Source organism: Ictidomys tridecemlineatus, chromosome 13 (genome assembly GCF_052094955.1).
Source record: "Ictidomys tridecemlineatus isolate mIctTri1 chromosome 13, mIctTri1.hap1, whole genome shotgun sequence".
NCBI lineage: Eukaryota > Metazoa > Chordata > Mammalia > Rodentia > Sciuridae > Ictidomys > Ictidomys tridecemlineatus.
This window is the reverse complement of record NC_135489.1, coordinates 17,160,443-17,177,786: the sequence shown is the minus strand read 5'-3', so window position 1 is coordinate 17,177,786 and position 17,344 is coordinate 17,160,443. Positions and strand designations below refer to the sequence as shown.

The following is a 17,344-nucleotide window of genomic DNA, read 5'->3' as shown; positions in this document are numbered from 1 at the left end:
TTCTTCCACAGGATTTTCTATGTTCATACAAACCAGCAGGAACTTTTCTTACCTATCAACTCATATTACTTACTGCCTTCAATGCTCAGGCCATAACATGACTCATATGAGTGTTTTCTTATTTTTTAAAAATATGTATGATAATTCAATCAGCTTGAGTGTGATCAATAACTAGACTTAGGTTCTCCAAGGTAGATGCTAGGCACAATAATCAGTCCAGATCAGTGTCAGGCACTCAGAAAGCAAATAGTAAGATGGGAATTCAGTACACAGGTAAACCTATGGGTTTCTATGGGTTAAACATTCACAGAACAGTGGAGAAGGTTTGTGGACACCACCTTAATCAAATGATCCAAACAAACGTCACCATGAATGAGGCAAACCAACATCATGTGCCTTCCAAAGTGTCACTGCCACCATGCCCAACCTGATCTAATCCTGAGAGGATAACAGACCAACCAGCCTGAGGGACAGTCTACAAAATAACTGGGCAACATATAATAAATGTCAACATATGAAAGATCAAAATAAGGTTGAAGAACTGTTTCTGATTCATATTCATGATCACCAGATACCATGTGCCACGCTGGATTGAACCCTGGACCAGAAAAAGATCAAGGTGGAAAGAGGGAGGGATGGAGAGAACCAGAAAAGCCATAAATACATAAACTTCCTAGTAAAATTTCCAGAAGTCTGTGGATTAGATGATAATGCTGTATCAGGTTAAATTCTCAGATTTCCATCATTCATACACACGGAGACATACACAGAGAGACAGAGAGAGGCATGGTGGAGGAGGGAGACTCTTGTTCTTAAAAAATACTTATTAACCTATTTGGAGGAAAGAGGCATTGGGTCTGTAACCTATTCTCAAATGATTCAAAGGATACTAATATATAAACAAGTGGTGAATATTAAACAGTACCCAACAGTCCTTTAAACCATCCTTGAATTTTTTTTCTGTAAATTTGAAATCCTTTCAAATTATTAACTGGAAAAAAAAATTAGGAAGCAATCCTCAGCTCCACTTGGTGGCCTGGAGGTGCGATTTTGATCCATAAGCACAGCCTCGCTCCCAAGAGAGGTGTGTAAGCTGCCCACAGCCAGCAGCTGAGTGGGCAGCATCTCCAGGCCCCTGCGGTGGAGAAGAGCCCCAGCCTCTGCCAGGTGCAGACACACCGTAGCCGCCTCTTGGCACAGGGACGTGGTGAAGTGTAGAGAAACAACACCCTTTTCAGAAAGTCTGTAGGAATCTCCCAGGAGCCAAAATGGTCCATCCATGACCTGCCTTATCCTGGCGTCACCAAGTAAAACGGGCAAAGACGACCCTGCGTCCAGCCACTCGCGGTGGACCTACCAATGATCGACATTCGCTTGCGGTCGCTGTTGAAGTCTAAAATGGCAAGAACACTGTAGGTCCTCTCGGTGCCCAGCTCGCTGATGGTGATGGTGTTCTGCGTCCTGGCGAGGAAGGCAAAGCCGAAGTTCCTGGCGGCATTGACCAGGGCGCCCTCGTCGGGAGAAGCCGCCTGGTAGTTGATCTGACCTAACAAGGGAAGGAGAGAAAACCAGAAAAGCTGTAAAACTAAATGCAGGGCTTATGGGTGGGGTGGGGGGTTACTGAGGTGCCTCTGCACAGCTGAACACATTCCCAAGACCCCAGCCCTGGGCTCCCAAGGATCACACCCAAATTACAACTTGTTAAATTGGGAACTATGGTTTTGAATTGTAAGTGGTAATAGAAACCAGAAATAAAACAACTAGCCAAGAAGAGGGGGACATTCCCATAATTCTGCCACCTAGGAGAAAATGCTATGGACATTTTATCATGACATTCAGTCTTTGAAAAACGCCTATTCCTGGAATAGTTTCTATCATGCTGGGTAGACATTCACAACCTGGCTATTTTAATGTTATATTTGAGCAAGTTGTCATATCTTTAAAGAATCTTCATAAGCAATCTTTTAAATATGTGGACAGGTGGCCATTTTTCCCTTATTGGCACTTAGTTTATTTCCAAAAATTTTGGCTCTCAGAAATAACATGGTCAACAGGGCACAGTGGCACATGCCTGGTTCCAGAGGCTGAGGCAGGAGGATCACAAATTGAAAGCCAGTCTCAGCAACTCAGTGAGATTCTATCTCTAAATAAACTATAAAAAAAGGGCTGGGGTGTGGCCCAGTGGTTAAGTGCCCCTGGGTTCAATCCCCCAGTACCAAAAAATAAAAATAAAAAATAACATTGGAATAACCATTGTGCATGTGTGTGCAAATATTTTCTGTCTCTGTTTTTTTAAGGACTGGTTCATAGTAGTGAAACCATTGAGTTAAAGAACATTGATTTTTTTTTCTTCCTTTGGTGGACTGGGGATGAAATCCAGGCCTCATGCCTTCTAGGCAAGTGCTCTGCCTCTGAGCTACACCCCCAGCCCTACATTTATTATTTGAAAACCCATATTACTAATTTATGTTTCAAGAAGGTCATGCCCATTGATCCCACTTTAGGAGAGTGTATTTATTTCACCACAGCTATAGTCTCATAAAAAAAAAAAAAAAACTTTGTCCCTCTGATCAGTTTCTTTATTTTTAAAAATTAAATAGTGGGAAACTGCCTTCTATTCACAGGGACAAGGATACATCTCACAATCCTGGGTAAAAGAAGCCAGACACTAAAGAGCACAGATTCTGCTCACGTAATTTGAAAAACTTACAATGCTAACTCCTGATATTCAAAGTTAGGAGATCATTTTCCTGGAGGGATAATAACTTTAAGGAATACGAAAGGGACTTCTGGGTTGATAGTTTATATATTTTCTTTGTTCTAATTAGCTATACCATTTTTAAAAATAAGTCTGGGTTCCCATAAAAGGCTATAAGCTGTGGATAGCCATGGGCATGACTATACACACATTATACTGCAGTTAAAAAGTTTTTAAAAAAATATTCTGCCTACCCAAGATTTTCTATTTTCTTTCCTAATTATTCTGCTTCAAAGCAACATAGCCAGAGGGATTTTTATGGAAAAGAGTATTTAGTTTTCCAACACAGGGTGACCAGATGCATACCATGGGCACATGGGCAGTTCTTCCCACCTCAGTCTGCTTGGCAGGGCAGGCTGCTCCAGGGAGAATGACTTAGAACTAAACTGATGCCCATTCTCCTTCCTTCTCAAGCTGCTGCAGATAATTTGTTCTAATTAAGGCATCATTAATCATTTTCCAATTAATAATTAAAGATGGCACTGTAGGCTATCTATTTGTTCATCTGGAAAGTCATACACCAGAAGTTATAAATGTACTTGCTAAATCCAGCCATTCTACAAACATGCACAAATGCCAGAGGCAAACTGTTTACCCAGAGCTAAGCAAGCAGCAGTGAGAACAAAGTGCCTCCCTTCATTGCACTGAGACACCTTACATAATATTAACAGCAAACTTGCTTCCCACAGAGGCAAGAAACAAAATAATAAAACATGGCAAACTTTCCTTGAGTGAGGCAACTCTATCTGGAGCCAACACCTTGATATCTTTATCATTAAATAAAAAAGAAAACCCTTCCATTAGGATCTGGTAATGGAATCACAGACGGAAAGACTAGGAAGACCCGTGCAAACTTCAACCTTATGTTTGCAGGAAGAAACCTGGCTAACAGATGCCTGAAGAGAACTCTTTACCGTACACTTAAGGCCACCAGAGAGACATTCTTCCCTTTTACAGACTAATTTGTGCATCGTGAAATTGATGTTTAAAAAAATGCTAAAATCAGAACTGCCACCTCTTATAAACTCATTATCCTAATCTCCTCGCTTCTTCTGGCTAAAAATAGGATCTCAGATCTTCCAGTCACCAGCCTTAAGACCTTCAGATGTCTCTTTCCCCACAATCCTCTCATCCCCTTCAAATCATTTACCAAATGTCTCCCATATTTGTGACTTTCTCATCCTGCCCAAGAACCCACCCTAATCCAGGCCCCCGGCCTCCCTATAGGCCTATTGTCTCTCTGCTCCAGAATATCACACCCAATGTGAGGCTGAGGCCTCCTAGAGCCAGCTCTCTGCTCACTGATTCAAGACCTCCAGGCAAAGAAGAGGCTTCCAAGCCTTTCCCTCTCTGCTTTCATAGGGCCTGTGGGTGCAGGAGTTTCCATCACCCAAGGTTCCCACCCCAATGGCAGACACACACCTTCTGCTGCTCTTCAGTCAAGCACTAGCCGAGGGGCTACTATGAAGGGATTTTGCAAATTTAATTTGGGTCCTTCCCTGTTGACCCTAAAATAGGAAGATTATCCAAAGGTTCTGAACCTAATTAGGTGAGCCCTTAAAGGGCCAAGGGCTTTGCCTTGTGACAGAGATTTGAATCCTGAGAGGGTTTCAATGTAAGGCAGAGTCTCTACCACTGGTTTTGAGGATAGGGGACCAATCGACAAGGATTTGAGGGCAACCTCCAGGAGTAGAGAGCAAGCCCATCTGATAGTCTGCAGAGAAATGGGGACCTCAGTCCTGCAACCACAGAGAACTGAATCTTGCCCCAACTACATAAGCTTGGAAGAAGACACAGAGCTCCAGATGAGAACATGGCTCCACCTTGATTTTAGTGAGATGCTGAGCAGAGAACTTGGTCATAGCCAAGCTCAGACTTCTGACCTATAGAATTGGGAGCTTATAAGCAGGTACTTCAAGCTGCCCGGTTGCCCTAATTGATTCCAGAGTAACAGAAAACTAGGGCAAGGGTCTCCATACATGGCCTCTTAATATTTTTAACACACAGGCCACACAGACTGCTAAAGTCAGAAGTTTGTGGCCACATATATGAAAGGATTTCCTCCTTCCTTTGATGATATTATACGTAATAAAAAATAACTTAATCTCCATCATTCTTCTCTAACCTCCTGCACCTAGAAATTTAACTTGTCTTCATTCCCAGTGGCTGGATCAAAGTGCACGTCATTTACTGACTGAAGGACTCCTCAGGACATACGGGCCTTCACCTTGGCTATCAGTGTGACAAAGAGCAGCAGAATGTTATGTTGGAAGAGACTTTGGACATCAGCCTCCTTACTGCAACACTGAAGAAGCAGGTGTGCAGGAAGGACCCAAAACTGGGCGGGCTCACCTGGAACACACAGTCCAGGGCTCTGCCAGTAACATCCAAGTGGGAACAAATAGAAACTGTAAGATTAATGGGTATTGGCCTAAAATGTCCAGTTAGCACTCAAAGAAAAGAAGAAGAGTTTTACTAATGAGTCAGAACCTAAGGGAAGCAGGATGCTTAAAATTATATTTCATTCTTATTGTGCAAGTAAAATTTGCTTGGCTATTTAAACAGACTTTGACCTCTGTTTTGGCAATTCATGACCTGACATCAGCTCTTTCTACCTGTCCCCATTCGCTGCTAACAGGATCCATCCCACTTTGAACTCTCACATCTCACTTTATTATACTATTAAATTCATCTTGGAGAAGGGCCTTTTTGAAACGTGCTGAAAGATATCCTATACGGCTTCTACATATTTAAGTTTTTAGGCCTGTTCCTTTCCTGGAGATTTTATATCAGTTACATATGAAACAAAGATAGGAATTTCACCAAGAGGGACTTTTATGTACTCAGTGATTAAAGTAAAACGTAGAGAATGGCGTAAAGTGAATGAATGAAGAGAAGGCAGACTGTGCACCACCATAGATATATCAAAAGAATTCCTTTTGCTCTCTCTACAATGTCCATTTGTATCTAAATAATTTGTTATGTCCATATATGACAAAACAATTTGTTTTCATGGTACTGGATGAATATGCTGTTAGCACAGTTGGCACACACTGGATTTTAAAATGAACTTCAGCCTTGCTTGTTCCCATGCAAATGCACTTTTAAATGAGAAAGAGACCTTAAAGAGATCCAGGCTTTGGCTGATACGTTCAAGCCCAAAACATATCGGAATCCAGGAAGTAAAAACAGATCTCTGAAATCATTTTGTAGAAAAGTCTGTTCAAGTTTAAAGTCTACTTGCAATGCAGATAAGGCCTGATTTTTACATTGGCAACACACATTAGTAGTTCGGTAGAAAGAGTTTGATTCTATCCTAATTCAAGAGCCAATCTTTACTTTTAATGATAAAGTTTCATTTTCAAAGTGATAAACACATCCAGAGTTATAATTGTGAATCAGATGTAAACTTCAGAGAAATCTTCGTTGTTCCATACACCATCTAGCGCTAGGTGCTCATATCCACCGTTTGAGTTTACCATGCAGACCATTAAACATGCACGGGAAGCAGAGCATGAGTTGTCTGCAAACCAAAAAACTAGCTTCCAAAGTCTGAGATGCCAGAGAAACACTCACCATCAATTCTTTCCACCATGACCGTGTGACAAACAGCAAGCAAGAAGAAGAACTGCCGGACCTCTGGTTCTTTCCCTGACTGGATTTGCTCGATAAGATAATGGTCATAAAATGCAAGTTTCCCATCAGCAAATGCATTCCAGCTAAAATCAACTTGCTGAAAGAAATTCAGAAGAAAACAAAAAGGCGATTAAAAAAAAAGTCTGGATTAAAAATTGATACCAACTTTTCTTTGAAGTCAAGTTTTTAATTATGTAAAAATAACATTTTGGATTTTAGCCCATTCCCAGCTTTATTTATTTAGTAATACTAGGAGATTGAACCAAGGAGTGCTGTACCACTGACCTACATCCCCAGCCTGTTTTAAATTTTTTTGAAATTTTGAGATGAGGGCTTATTAATTTGCCCAGGTTGGCCTTGAACTTGCAATTCTCCTGCCTTAGCCTCCCAAGTAGCTGGGAATCCTGATGTAGACCTTCTTTATTTTTTATTTTGAGTCAGGGTCTCAATAAGTTGCTGAGGCTGGTTTTAAAACTTGCAATCCTCCTGCCTCAGTCCTCAAGTGTATAGGATTAAGGGCATGTGCTGCCATAATCATGTTTGGTGGATTTTAGTACATTCTTGACTTATGTGATAAGAGGTTTACACCTGTCTTAAAACAAAAAGCATCCTATGGTGGATTGAATTTTGTCCCCTTAATAGATATGTAGACGTTCCAACTGCTGGTACTTATGAATGTGACCTTATTTGGAAATAGGGTCCCTGCAAATGTAACCAAGCTGAGGCCAAGTGAGATTAGAATGGAAGGACAGGTGTCCTATGAGAGAGAGCACCATGTGCCAATGGAGGCAGAGATTGGAGGCCTGGGTTTCAAGCCAGGGAACACCAAGAACTGCTGGCAATTACCAGAAGCTAGGAGGAGGGAAAGAAGAATTCTCCCTAGAACTTTCCAAGGAAGTTTGACTCTGCCAACACCTTTATTTGGGCATATGGCCTTCAGAACCATTAGAGAATGGATTTCTGTTATCTTAAGCTTCCCAATTTGGGGTAATTTGTTAAGGCAGCTCTAGAAAACTAATATGCATCCCAGCAGTTCCTCATGCTAAAGGACTCACCTCTATTTTGCCACGAGTGTGTTGAGAGGCATCTCGATGGTCTCCTGAGAAGCAAACAGGACAAAACAAATTAAGCCTCTTTTACTTGTGTCCAGAGGGCCCCCCAATACACACACACATACACACGTCAGAGCCTACACATAGATGGTTCTGAAGTTAACATAGTTTTCACATTTTTCAAGAGTTGGATAAAAATTGAAAATAAAGAATAGAGACCGTATAGGGCCTACAAAGGTTAAAATGTATGCTATGTGACTTTTCGCAAAAATAATTTGCCACCCTCACTAGAGTTTCAAATACTAGTGCCGGATCCTCTCTGTTCTTTTGAGATTTGAGCCTTGTCTTTTGCAATGCTATACCTGACCCTCCTTGTCCTTTGAAATGCTATACCTGCCACCAGGTTCCTAGTCTTCTTCAATCAAATGAAACCACATTCACAATATAAAGTTTTCCATAAGTGGAAAGAATACTCATGTGCTGTGTTTAAAACAAAATACATTGTCTTAAATTATTTAAAAGCACTCTATTTAAATATAGGATTAGCCTTAATGTTGCTTTTAAATGTAAGACATATTTCAGAAAATTAGAAATCAATTTTACTAAAGTTGTGCTGAAAGACACATAAAACTTACCGTTATAACCCTTTTTAAGTGCACAGTTCAGTGGCATTAAGTATATTTACACTGTCGTGCAACCAACACTACCACGTCCATCCAGAAGAGTGCTTACATTGCATAATTTAAACTGTACTCATTAAACAATAATTTATTATTACCCTGCCCCCATTCCCTAATGACCTAGTAAATATTCTACATTGTTCCTACGAATTTGATTACTCTAAGTACCTCATATAAGTGGACTCATATGCCTTTTTGGTTTTGGCTTATTTCATTTAGTATGATGACCTTAGGGTTTATTCACGTTGTGGCATGTATCAGAATTTCCTTCCTTTTAAGGAAACACATAATGTTCCACTATATATATGTGTGTGTGTGTGTGTAAACACACACATATTATAGATAAACACACACACATTCTGTTTAGCCATTCATCCATCAATGGACACTGGAGTTGCTTCCACAGTTTGGCTATTGTAAATAATGCTGCTATGAATGTGGGTGCACGAATATCTCTTTGAATCTCTGATTTCAATTTCTTACAATATATACCCAGCAGTGGAATTGCTGGCTATTTCAATGTTTAGTTTTTTGAGGGGCATGTACCTTTGTGTGTGTGTGTGTGTGTTACTGGGGATTGAACCCAGAGGCCCTCTGCTACTGAGCTACATCCCCAGACTTCTCATTTTGAGACAGAATCTCACTAAGTTGCCCAGACTGGCCTGGACCTTGTGATCCTCCTGCCCTGGCCTCCAGAGTTGTGGGATTACAGGCTTGTGCCACTGTGCCTGGCAACGTGTGCCTGTTTCCATCTGCTGACCTCTCCCAGGCGTGTGTTCCCAGCAGTGTCCATTATGCCCCTTTAGCCCTCAGCTGGGGGCCTGTGCCAGCAGCATAGGGAGGGCACAAGGGACTCTAGGGTGGCAGGTTCAGCTCTAGGCAGCACCCAGGAAATGAATCTTCTACCACAATTCAACAGCCAACCATTCCTTCTATTTCAGACCCCAAACACCCCCGTGTCTTGTAGATAGAAGCACGTCTCTGAAATCATCTTGTAGACAAGATCATCTAAGCTCGCAGTCCGCTTAGGAAATGGCTAAGGTCTGGCTTTCCCCCTCCTTCCCACTCGCACTCACCATAGATTTGCCCGTTGATGCAGCACTTTTTAAAGGTCATGATGTTCTGCGTGAGTGTCCCTGTCTTATCAGAGAAGATGTACTGGATCTGGCCGAGCTGCTCATTCAGCGTGGTGGTTCTCGCCTTTGCAGGCGTGTCCTTTTCAGAATAGTACATCTGCAGGTCCCAGTTAATAAAGTGACTCTGTCCCAGACGAATCACTTCCACACTAGGAAGACAAAAGATCGCTCTGTGTGGAGTTCTGAGCTGTGAGTGGCAGCGGTGGATTTTAGCCTCACTTGTGCACACAGGCCTGCCATCGACTGCGACGGGATGAATATTGGTGGCCCCCAGAACCCATATGTCAAAACAATCCCCAACGCAATATTGAGGCAGAGCCTCTCATAAGTGATTAGGTTCTAAAAGCAAAGCCCTCCTGAATGGGATCAGTGATCTCATAAAAGAGCTTGCTTGCCTCTTCTGCCCTTTAAGGATGCGGCAAGAAGGTGCTATCTAAGACGCAGAGTGGCCCTCACCAGACACCAAAAGTGCCCGCCCTGGATCTTAGACTCCCCAGCCCCCGGAAGTGTGGGCAATATGTTTCTGTTGTCTACAAGCTACTCAGGTAAAGGCATTCTTTTGCAGCAGCCTAAACAAACTAAGACATCTTCAAAGAGACAAGCCATCGCCAGTGGTGGTGGCACACAGCTGTAATCCCAGCGGCTTGGGAGGCTCAGGCAAGAGGATTGCAAGTTCAAAGCCAGCCTCAGCAATGGTGAGGCGCTAAGCAATTCAGTGAGACCCTATTTCTAAATAATATACAAAATAGGGCTGGAATGTGGCTCAGTGGTCAACTGCCCCTGACTTCAATCCCTGGTACCCAATAAAGAAAAAGAAAAAAAAAAAGAGAGAGAGAGAGACAAGTCATGCGTGGCCGTGTGCTCAGCCTCTGAGCTCTCCTGACCAGTTGTTTTGTCCTTCAGGTCAGGGTCAAGCTGACTTTAGATGAGTAGTGTTTCCTCAAAGCATCCTGCTCACTATGACTTCCCACTCACTCCTGCACATCAGGCCACGGCCATGGAGTGCCATGTCCAAAATCCACAGCTCAGGTGACCTGGACCCCTGTGATGGTGCCCAGGTGCAGTTATCTTACTGTGTTTCCCCATCATTCCCAGGGACACCTGGGATGGCAGTATTCATTTCTGTCTCCAGTTGTAGGACAAAGAGGACATGGGCCCACTAGGTGACAGACTGCTGAGTACTCTCATACAGGGCAACAGTCTTTTGGCAAATAATTCCTAAATTGTGATCCCTCACTGTGAAGGTGACACTTTTTTCTGAATTTTATTAGGATATAGAATGTTCAAAAGAAGATATTCAAAAAGAATCATCTCAATTTTGAAACTAGAGGGGCCCTAGGGCCTAGCTCAGTGGTAGTGCACTTGCATGAATGAGGCTCTGGGTTTGATCCCCAGCACCGTACAAAAACACAAGCGAAACCAAAACACCATAGGAATTCAACACATCTCAGTTAGAAGGAAGCCATCTATATATTCAGCAGTAGTTAAGCGAGCAAAGGATCTTTGTATAACAAGTTAAATGATGGAAAGATAACTCTCTTCCTCCCTGTCCCCCTTCCATAAATATGTCCTACTAGGTACCAAAAACCATTCTAGATACAGGGGATATATCCACAAACAAAGCAGAAGGAAACCCAGTCTGTCAGCGCGTTATCACCTGCGAAGGCACACAAATGAGAGACCCAGTAAACACGTACTTATTGGGTGCTGAGGGTTCTCTGCACAAAAGCAAAGCAGGGGAAGGGGAGATAGAGAGCAACAGGGAAGAGATGGCTTGGTCATAATAGGGAGCACTAGGAAAGGCCGGTGGGGGGGGGCGGGGGGGGATGAGGCCTGAAGAAAATGAAAAAGCAGCATTAGGCTATCTAGGGAAGAATGTTCCAGGCAGAGATAAGAGAAGGTACAAAGGTCCTGTGGCAGGAAGGGCATCAAGGGTCTGGAGTGGCAGGAGCCAGGGTTAAGGGGCAGGACCAAGGGGTAGGGCTGGAGCACAGAACACCAGATCCCACTGGGCCCTGGGTGTGATCCTGTGGCCTTGATGATTCTATACTAAACAACACCCAAGCTGCCAGGGACTAGAAGAAAAAAGAGATAATCATCTTGATTTGATTTACGCTTTAAAAGGACCTTGATTTCCAAGAGAAATAAAGAAGTTACATCAGCCAAATTGCATATGGTATTATTTTATAGCTTTGTACAAAATAATCCATGTAACAGAGGGCTGTCTTATCAAGGGAGCACTGTCTTAGACTCTTTTAGAGTAGCTGGGACAAAAGCCTGCCCCAGGGCATGATTTCCCATTAAAAGAGCAACAGAAAGAACATGTAATAAAATTAGAAACAAAACAAATGCACATATAATAAAATTAGAATAAAATAAATGCATCTAATTATAGGGGTGTGTGTGAGTCCACTTCCTCCAGGCTATTACTGATTGAAACCAAGAACTGACTCCACTGTCAATATATTCCAAGGCGTAGCCCCTCTAAAGTCCAACTGGCCAGTGACAATGAATTTGATAGGAAAGAAGAGCAAAACAGGAAGACACAGCACCGTACACGGAGACAGCCACTTGTCAGGGGCACAACCTTGACTTTCTATAGGGATTGGAACTGACCTTAAGATAAGAAATGGAACCTTGGGAGAGGGTGGAGTAAGGTGGACACCTTTTCCACCAGGAGGTCTCAGCAGGAAGGTCAGTGGCTTCCATAAGTAAGCATGGGTGTGGCAGATGTCAAGAAGAGGGCTGGGGGTCAGGGTGGAGGGGGAGTTGTGGCTCAGTGGTCGAGCACTTGCCTAGCATGTGAGAGGCACTGGGTTTGATTCTCAGCACTGCATATAAATAGATGAATAAAATAAAGGTCCATCAACATCTAAAAACAAAAAAAGAAGAAGAAGTCTCCTATACGAGGGAAGCAAGACTTGCGAAATGGAAAAGCAAGTTTTTCCATGACATTCCAAGTCTCATTCCAACTTTCTCCTAGGCCCTTCTTGAAGCCTAGGCTTTGGAACTCATTGAGAAGGAATCTTACCAAGTAAGTGATTGTAGCCTTTGACCTCCACTGTCAGTGGCCTTATCTGTAAGGATAGAAGGTACCTGGCACAGAGTAGGCCCATTCATTTCCTTCCCACATCTTATCCTCAATTCTGAAATAGAAGTTATTTTTTTTACCTATTCCTTTTGACCTTTGAGACTATTATTGCTAGACACAAATGTGCCAAGTTGGGAAAAGATACTACAGTTTTCCCTAAAAGCAAGAGGCTAAGGACAGGATGGCCTCACCTGACATAGAGAGAGATGGGTACCATGGTGTTCAACACGATGATGTAGCCCCAGAAATTCAGGAATCCACGGTAGGAGGGGGTGATGTTTTCTCCATCGTAGAGGTACCAAGAATAATTGCCAACTTGTGCTTCCCAATAAGCATGGCCGATGGCAAGACCCGCAGAAAGCAGAATGAGAACAACAAAGATCTAGAAGACACAAAACACGTAAATGTATTCCAAAGAGAAGATGGATTTCCAACCTGATGCACTTCACAGATGTTAACTAACCGTGTTCCACACTGTGTTTAGGATAATTTGGTAGTTTGTAAAAATAATGTACTTAAAAGAGTACCATGAGAATGCTCTGAAAGTCTATTTGATTGTCATGATTGATAGGTTTATTCTACCTTACACATTTAAGGTGAGATTTCATCCCCAAAATTATCTTTCAAAAGAGAAGGTGGTATTTTATAGAGATTCTTAGAGACTTTATATTACAGGCATTCTCCCAATTACTCTGACTCTGAATAATAACATGTGGTTTGGGAAAATACCTTGCCCTAACCTGAAACACCTTCAAACAATGCTGAATTGGGATACTTATGGAAAATATTGAAGGAAAATTATTAAAAAAAAGAAAAGAAAAGAAAGAAAGGCAGGGCAATGTCACCCGTATTTGGGTAATTATTCCTGAAAGATTATAAAGCATTATAAACATGATCAAGAAGCAATACAACAAGAATAATGTTACAGAAATGTTGAGCAAATACTTGATGAAGAGACAAATTAAAAAGTCAACTGTCCTGATGTTGTTTGCGTATTTGGGAGTGGGGATAAAATTTCCAGGGACAAATTTAAGTTTCTGGACACAGATTTCAAAAGTGCCTTATCTCACAACCTCTTGGCTCAGAGGAGAGACGATGGGCTGAGTGCTCTAGTCATGACCATGATGGCACTGAAGGCGAAGGGGCCAAGTTCAAGTTAAATTTTCATGACATATGAAAGCAGGGTTAAGGGCAGTTCTTTAAGTCACCCTATTACTTCTATTTGATTTCTAAATAGGTAGATGCAATCACAGAATTCTAATTTTATGAGTCCGAAGGGTTTTTTAGGACTAAGTATTCGAACAACAACTTTGTTTAGGAAGTTGGAGAACTGTTTGATATTTGGGGCCACCCTACACACAGAGAAGAATTAATTCATCAGGCCTAAGACTGGTCTCCCCAAAAGTGCTGCTTGCAAGGCTGACCCTGGGCTGGCATCTGGGAAGTTAGATTGTGGGAGGCTTTCCTGGCCCCTTATTTCTTATTCTCTGATAAAAGTGGCTCCTGCCTAACTGTGCAAACGACACAGTATATGCTGACCACCTGCTTTCCTTTGGGGAGTCTGGGATTTTGGTGCATGAAAGGCAGATGGCACCTACATGCCCAGCCCCATCTTAAAAACCCTGGCCAAGAGTGCCTAACGGGCTTCCCTGGAAGACAACATTTCACATTGCTGTCAAACACTGTGACTGTGAGAATTCAGTGTCTCCTGTGTGTGACTCTGCTGGGAGAGGCCCCTCAACAGCTTGTACCTCTGGACTTTGCATCACATGCCTCTTGCCTATCTTGCTTTGCATCCTTTTGCTGTAAGAAGGCAGAGCCTTAGTAAAACTATATGCTAAATCCTACAAGTGGTCCCAGTCTGTCATCCAAGGTGGGTGTGGTCTTGAGGACCCTCTCAACACACCTTTTTGCCTTGCCTTACAATCGGATTTATATGGTGTATGTTGCACCGAACCAACAACAAGATAAGAGGAAAGCAAACAGCCATCAAAGCAAGACTTCAGGAGCTCAGCCCCACCCACTTATCTCCCTAGTTTTTCAACTGATCTCCCTCCAGCCAAAGGACTCAGGGGAGCCTACCACCAGAACTTCCCTTTCCTGGAGGATTTTCTTGCTAGAAATGTGGCATTTCCAAGAAAAAGGGAAGGCTCTTCCCCTCCACCCTCACTTCCCTTTAGGGCGTGGAGTGCCCAAGCATATTTCTATCCCACTTAAAGAGATTTTCTTGCATTAGAAAAGTAGACAATAAAATTAGAGCAAAAGACAGCAGTATATTCTCTTATCCACTGAAATGGAAAATAAATACCGTGTAAACCATGTAGTTCATCAAGTAATCAATTTTAGTTCTTTTAAATCTGGTTTTCCCACTGTTCTTCATTATCTTAGTGTCAGCACCTAAAAATGGAAAATTCAGTGGGATCAGCAATTGGGAAAAATCAATTAACTAGCATGTCAATAAAATTAGTCTTTCTTTGGCTTCAAGGGGAAAAGGACAGAAAAGCAATTTCCTACTTTAAATCTTAATAGCTCATAGCTGATTAATTTTCTAAGAAACTCTGAAAGTACCTGCAAAGATTACCAGTCCATGGCAGACATCAGTATTTCTAATGACACAGCCACGTAACAGAATTTTATCAGCATCCAAAGGAAAACTTCTCTTTCTCCAAAACAGCGTTCCTGTGAACTTATCTAGCCGGTTATTGGGTTCTTCACATTCAATAAAACCTTAAAAAAAAAAAAAGATCTGTTACACATAATCCCATATAAAAGACTTGTTCAACAGACACTCAAATCAAATAAATAACATTTAAAACAAAGTAAGATGCCTTTTGTACTAACCATCAAATGTTGCTAAGTTGTCTTCTCTTTGGAGATACTGGTCTGTGATTTCCAGCGCCATTTTGAACTTTAAATTGGTCTCTCTAAAGAAAGAAAGGGGAAAAAAATTAAATGAACCTATTTTGGAGTTCAAAAAGGAACATTAAAAAAAAAAATTGCCATAAAGTTCCACTAGGCATGGCTGGAAGTAAATTAGCTTGTTTTATCTTTAAACTCTTTTCATCTTGGAACTTTGAGTTTGAATGAAGTTATACCCTGAACTAGAGAAGAATTCCTAACCTGGGAAGTGCTGGTCTCCTTTGTGGTTTGCTATTGTGGCAGTTAGGACATGGCATGCCCACGACCTCCTTTTTACTAACTGAACTAGTTAACACCAGCGGGCTCTGATGGACTGTTGTTTGTTTTTTTTTTTTTTTTTTTTTTAAATATAGTTTCTAACATTTCAGCCACAATAAGGTGATGATACATAACAAACCTGTTATAGATATTCTACTTAGCCTCTGTCAGCCCATTTTCTAGAATGAATAAATGAAACATGTGTTTCTGAAAAAATATTTTTCTTTGGGAAAGGAGGTGGTAGCTTCACCCCCAAACCTGGCCTACCCCGTCCCCAATGCAAGGGAAGGTTCACTGTGTGTGGACACATGGCAGCAGGTGGGGACAGATGCTCTCAGGAGGAAGGCCGAGCTGGACCCTGTAGGCACACCTACAATCCCAGCTACTCAGCAGACCCAGGCAGGAGGATGGCAAGTTCAAGGCCAGCCTGGGCAACTTAGTAAAGTAAGACCCTGCCTCAAGATAAGAAGGGTTAAGACTATGTCAGGGGTAGAGTGTTTGCCTAGCATGAGGGAAGCCCTGGATTCCATCCCCAGCAACACACACACACACACACACACACACACACACACACACACACACAGCAAGGCAGCTTTCCTAGGGAGAACAGCGCTTCACACATTTAACAAACACCCCTAGGGGAATCTCCAGCTATTGGGAAGCTGACCATTCGGTTTTCTTTCACGTCTTTGTAAAGCTTTAGTGTCTCTCGCTGGTGGGATGATTATTGCTAAGACTGAATGTCAGCCAACTGTTCAACAGAGGGAGGAAAGACCTCATTTCCGATGACATGATTCCAGCTCTCCATAAGTGGCAGGTGCCTCTCTAGGGTGTGAGGATCAAAGGGCACAGGGAGCAGGGTCCCAACTGCCACTTGCTGTGTGACCTTGGGCAGGCTACTTCACCTCTCTGGGCCTCCGTCTCCTTATGGGGAAGGTAGAGGTAATAATAATGCTCTTCTCATAAAGTTATTTTAAAAATCAAATAAGCTAATAGGCAAAGTGCCTTTGACCTCTTAAGCACTTAATAAATATATTGAGAACCAATCCAAAACAGAATATCATTCTCTCTGAAGTGATAGCAACTAAGGGAGAATTCGAAATTACCTAATGGCAAAGACTTTAAAAAAACCTTTTCCTTTCTCTGAAACAGATAATAACATCCACAGTCACTTCCATTTGTCTGGACACCACAGCAGTTCACCAGGGGCCCAGGCACGTGGTCTCCTTGAGAAGTAGGGAAAGGTGGGCAGTCCACTCTAAGGGTGGGGAAAAGAGGCCAGTGTACAGGGGACACTACCAGACTGCCAGTAAGTGACAGAGGCAGAGCCAGATGGCAGGGTCCCCTGCCCAGAGTGCACAGATCTGAAAGTCATGACCTTGCCCTCAAGGCCGACGCTGAAGCAGGCCCATCCAAGGTGCACTCACCCGTCTAGCTCGGCCGTCTCCACATAGCAGAGGCTGTTGGGCTCAGAGCTGGACAGCAGCAGGATGTCAGCCTGTTCAAGACAAAAGGCAGCTATCACACAGGGTCCCCAAGGTCACCTGAGCACGAGCCAAGGGTGGGCAGGGACAAGAGAGAAGGAACTTGCTCACTTACTGGAATAAAATCATTTTTCTTCAGACGAATGACATCTCCAACTTGAATGTCTTTCCACTTGGTAACTTTAAACCTAAAAAGTGTTAAAGATAATGTCATTTATCGGGCTGGGGATGTGGCTCAGTGGTAGAGCGCTTGCCTAACAGGTGCAAGGTCTTGGGTTCGATCCTTAGCGCCATATAAAAATGAATAAATAAAAGTATTGTGTTCAACTA

The 17,344-nt window shown here is 42.5% G+C and overlaps 1 protein-coding gene across 1 annotated transcript in view; it reads right to left on the bottom strand.

The window, feature by feature from the left end:
• The window catches only part of Atp8b1 (ATPase phospholipid transporting 8B1), a 117,985-nt gene that overhangs the window by 21,808 nt on the left and 78,833 nt on the right, over positions 1-17,344 (bottom strand). Inside the window, exons 7-16 of the mRNA XM_078029965.1 lie at positions 17,130-17,202; positions 16,958-17,028; positions 15,195-15,277; positions 14,922-15,080; positions 14,662-14,750; positions 12,545-12,735; positions 9,203-9,411; positions 7,450-7,493; positions 6,335-6,491; positions 1,358-1,546 (exon numbers count right to left, since the gene is read on the bottom strand). Coding sequence (XP_077886091.1) covers positions 1,358-1,546; positions 6,335-6,491; positions 7,450-7,493; positions 9,203-9,411; positions 12,545-12,735; positions 14,662-14,750; positions 14,922-15,080; positions 15,195-15,277; positions 16,958-17,028; positions 17,130-17,202 — 1,265 coding nt within the window. The remainder of the gene's footprint in view (positions 1-1,357; positions 1,547-6,334; positions 6,492-7,449; positions 7,494-9,202; positions 9,412-12,544; positions 12,736-14,661; positions 14,751-14,921; positions 15,081-15,194; positions 15,278-16,957; positions 17,029-17,129; positions 17,203-17,344) is intronic.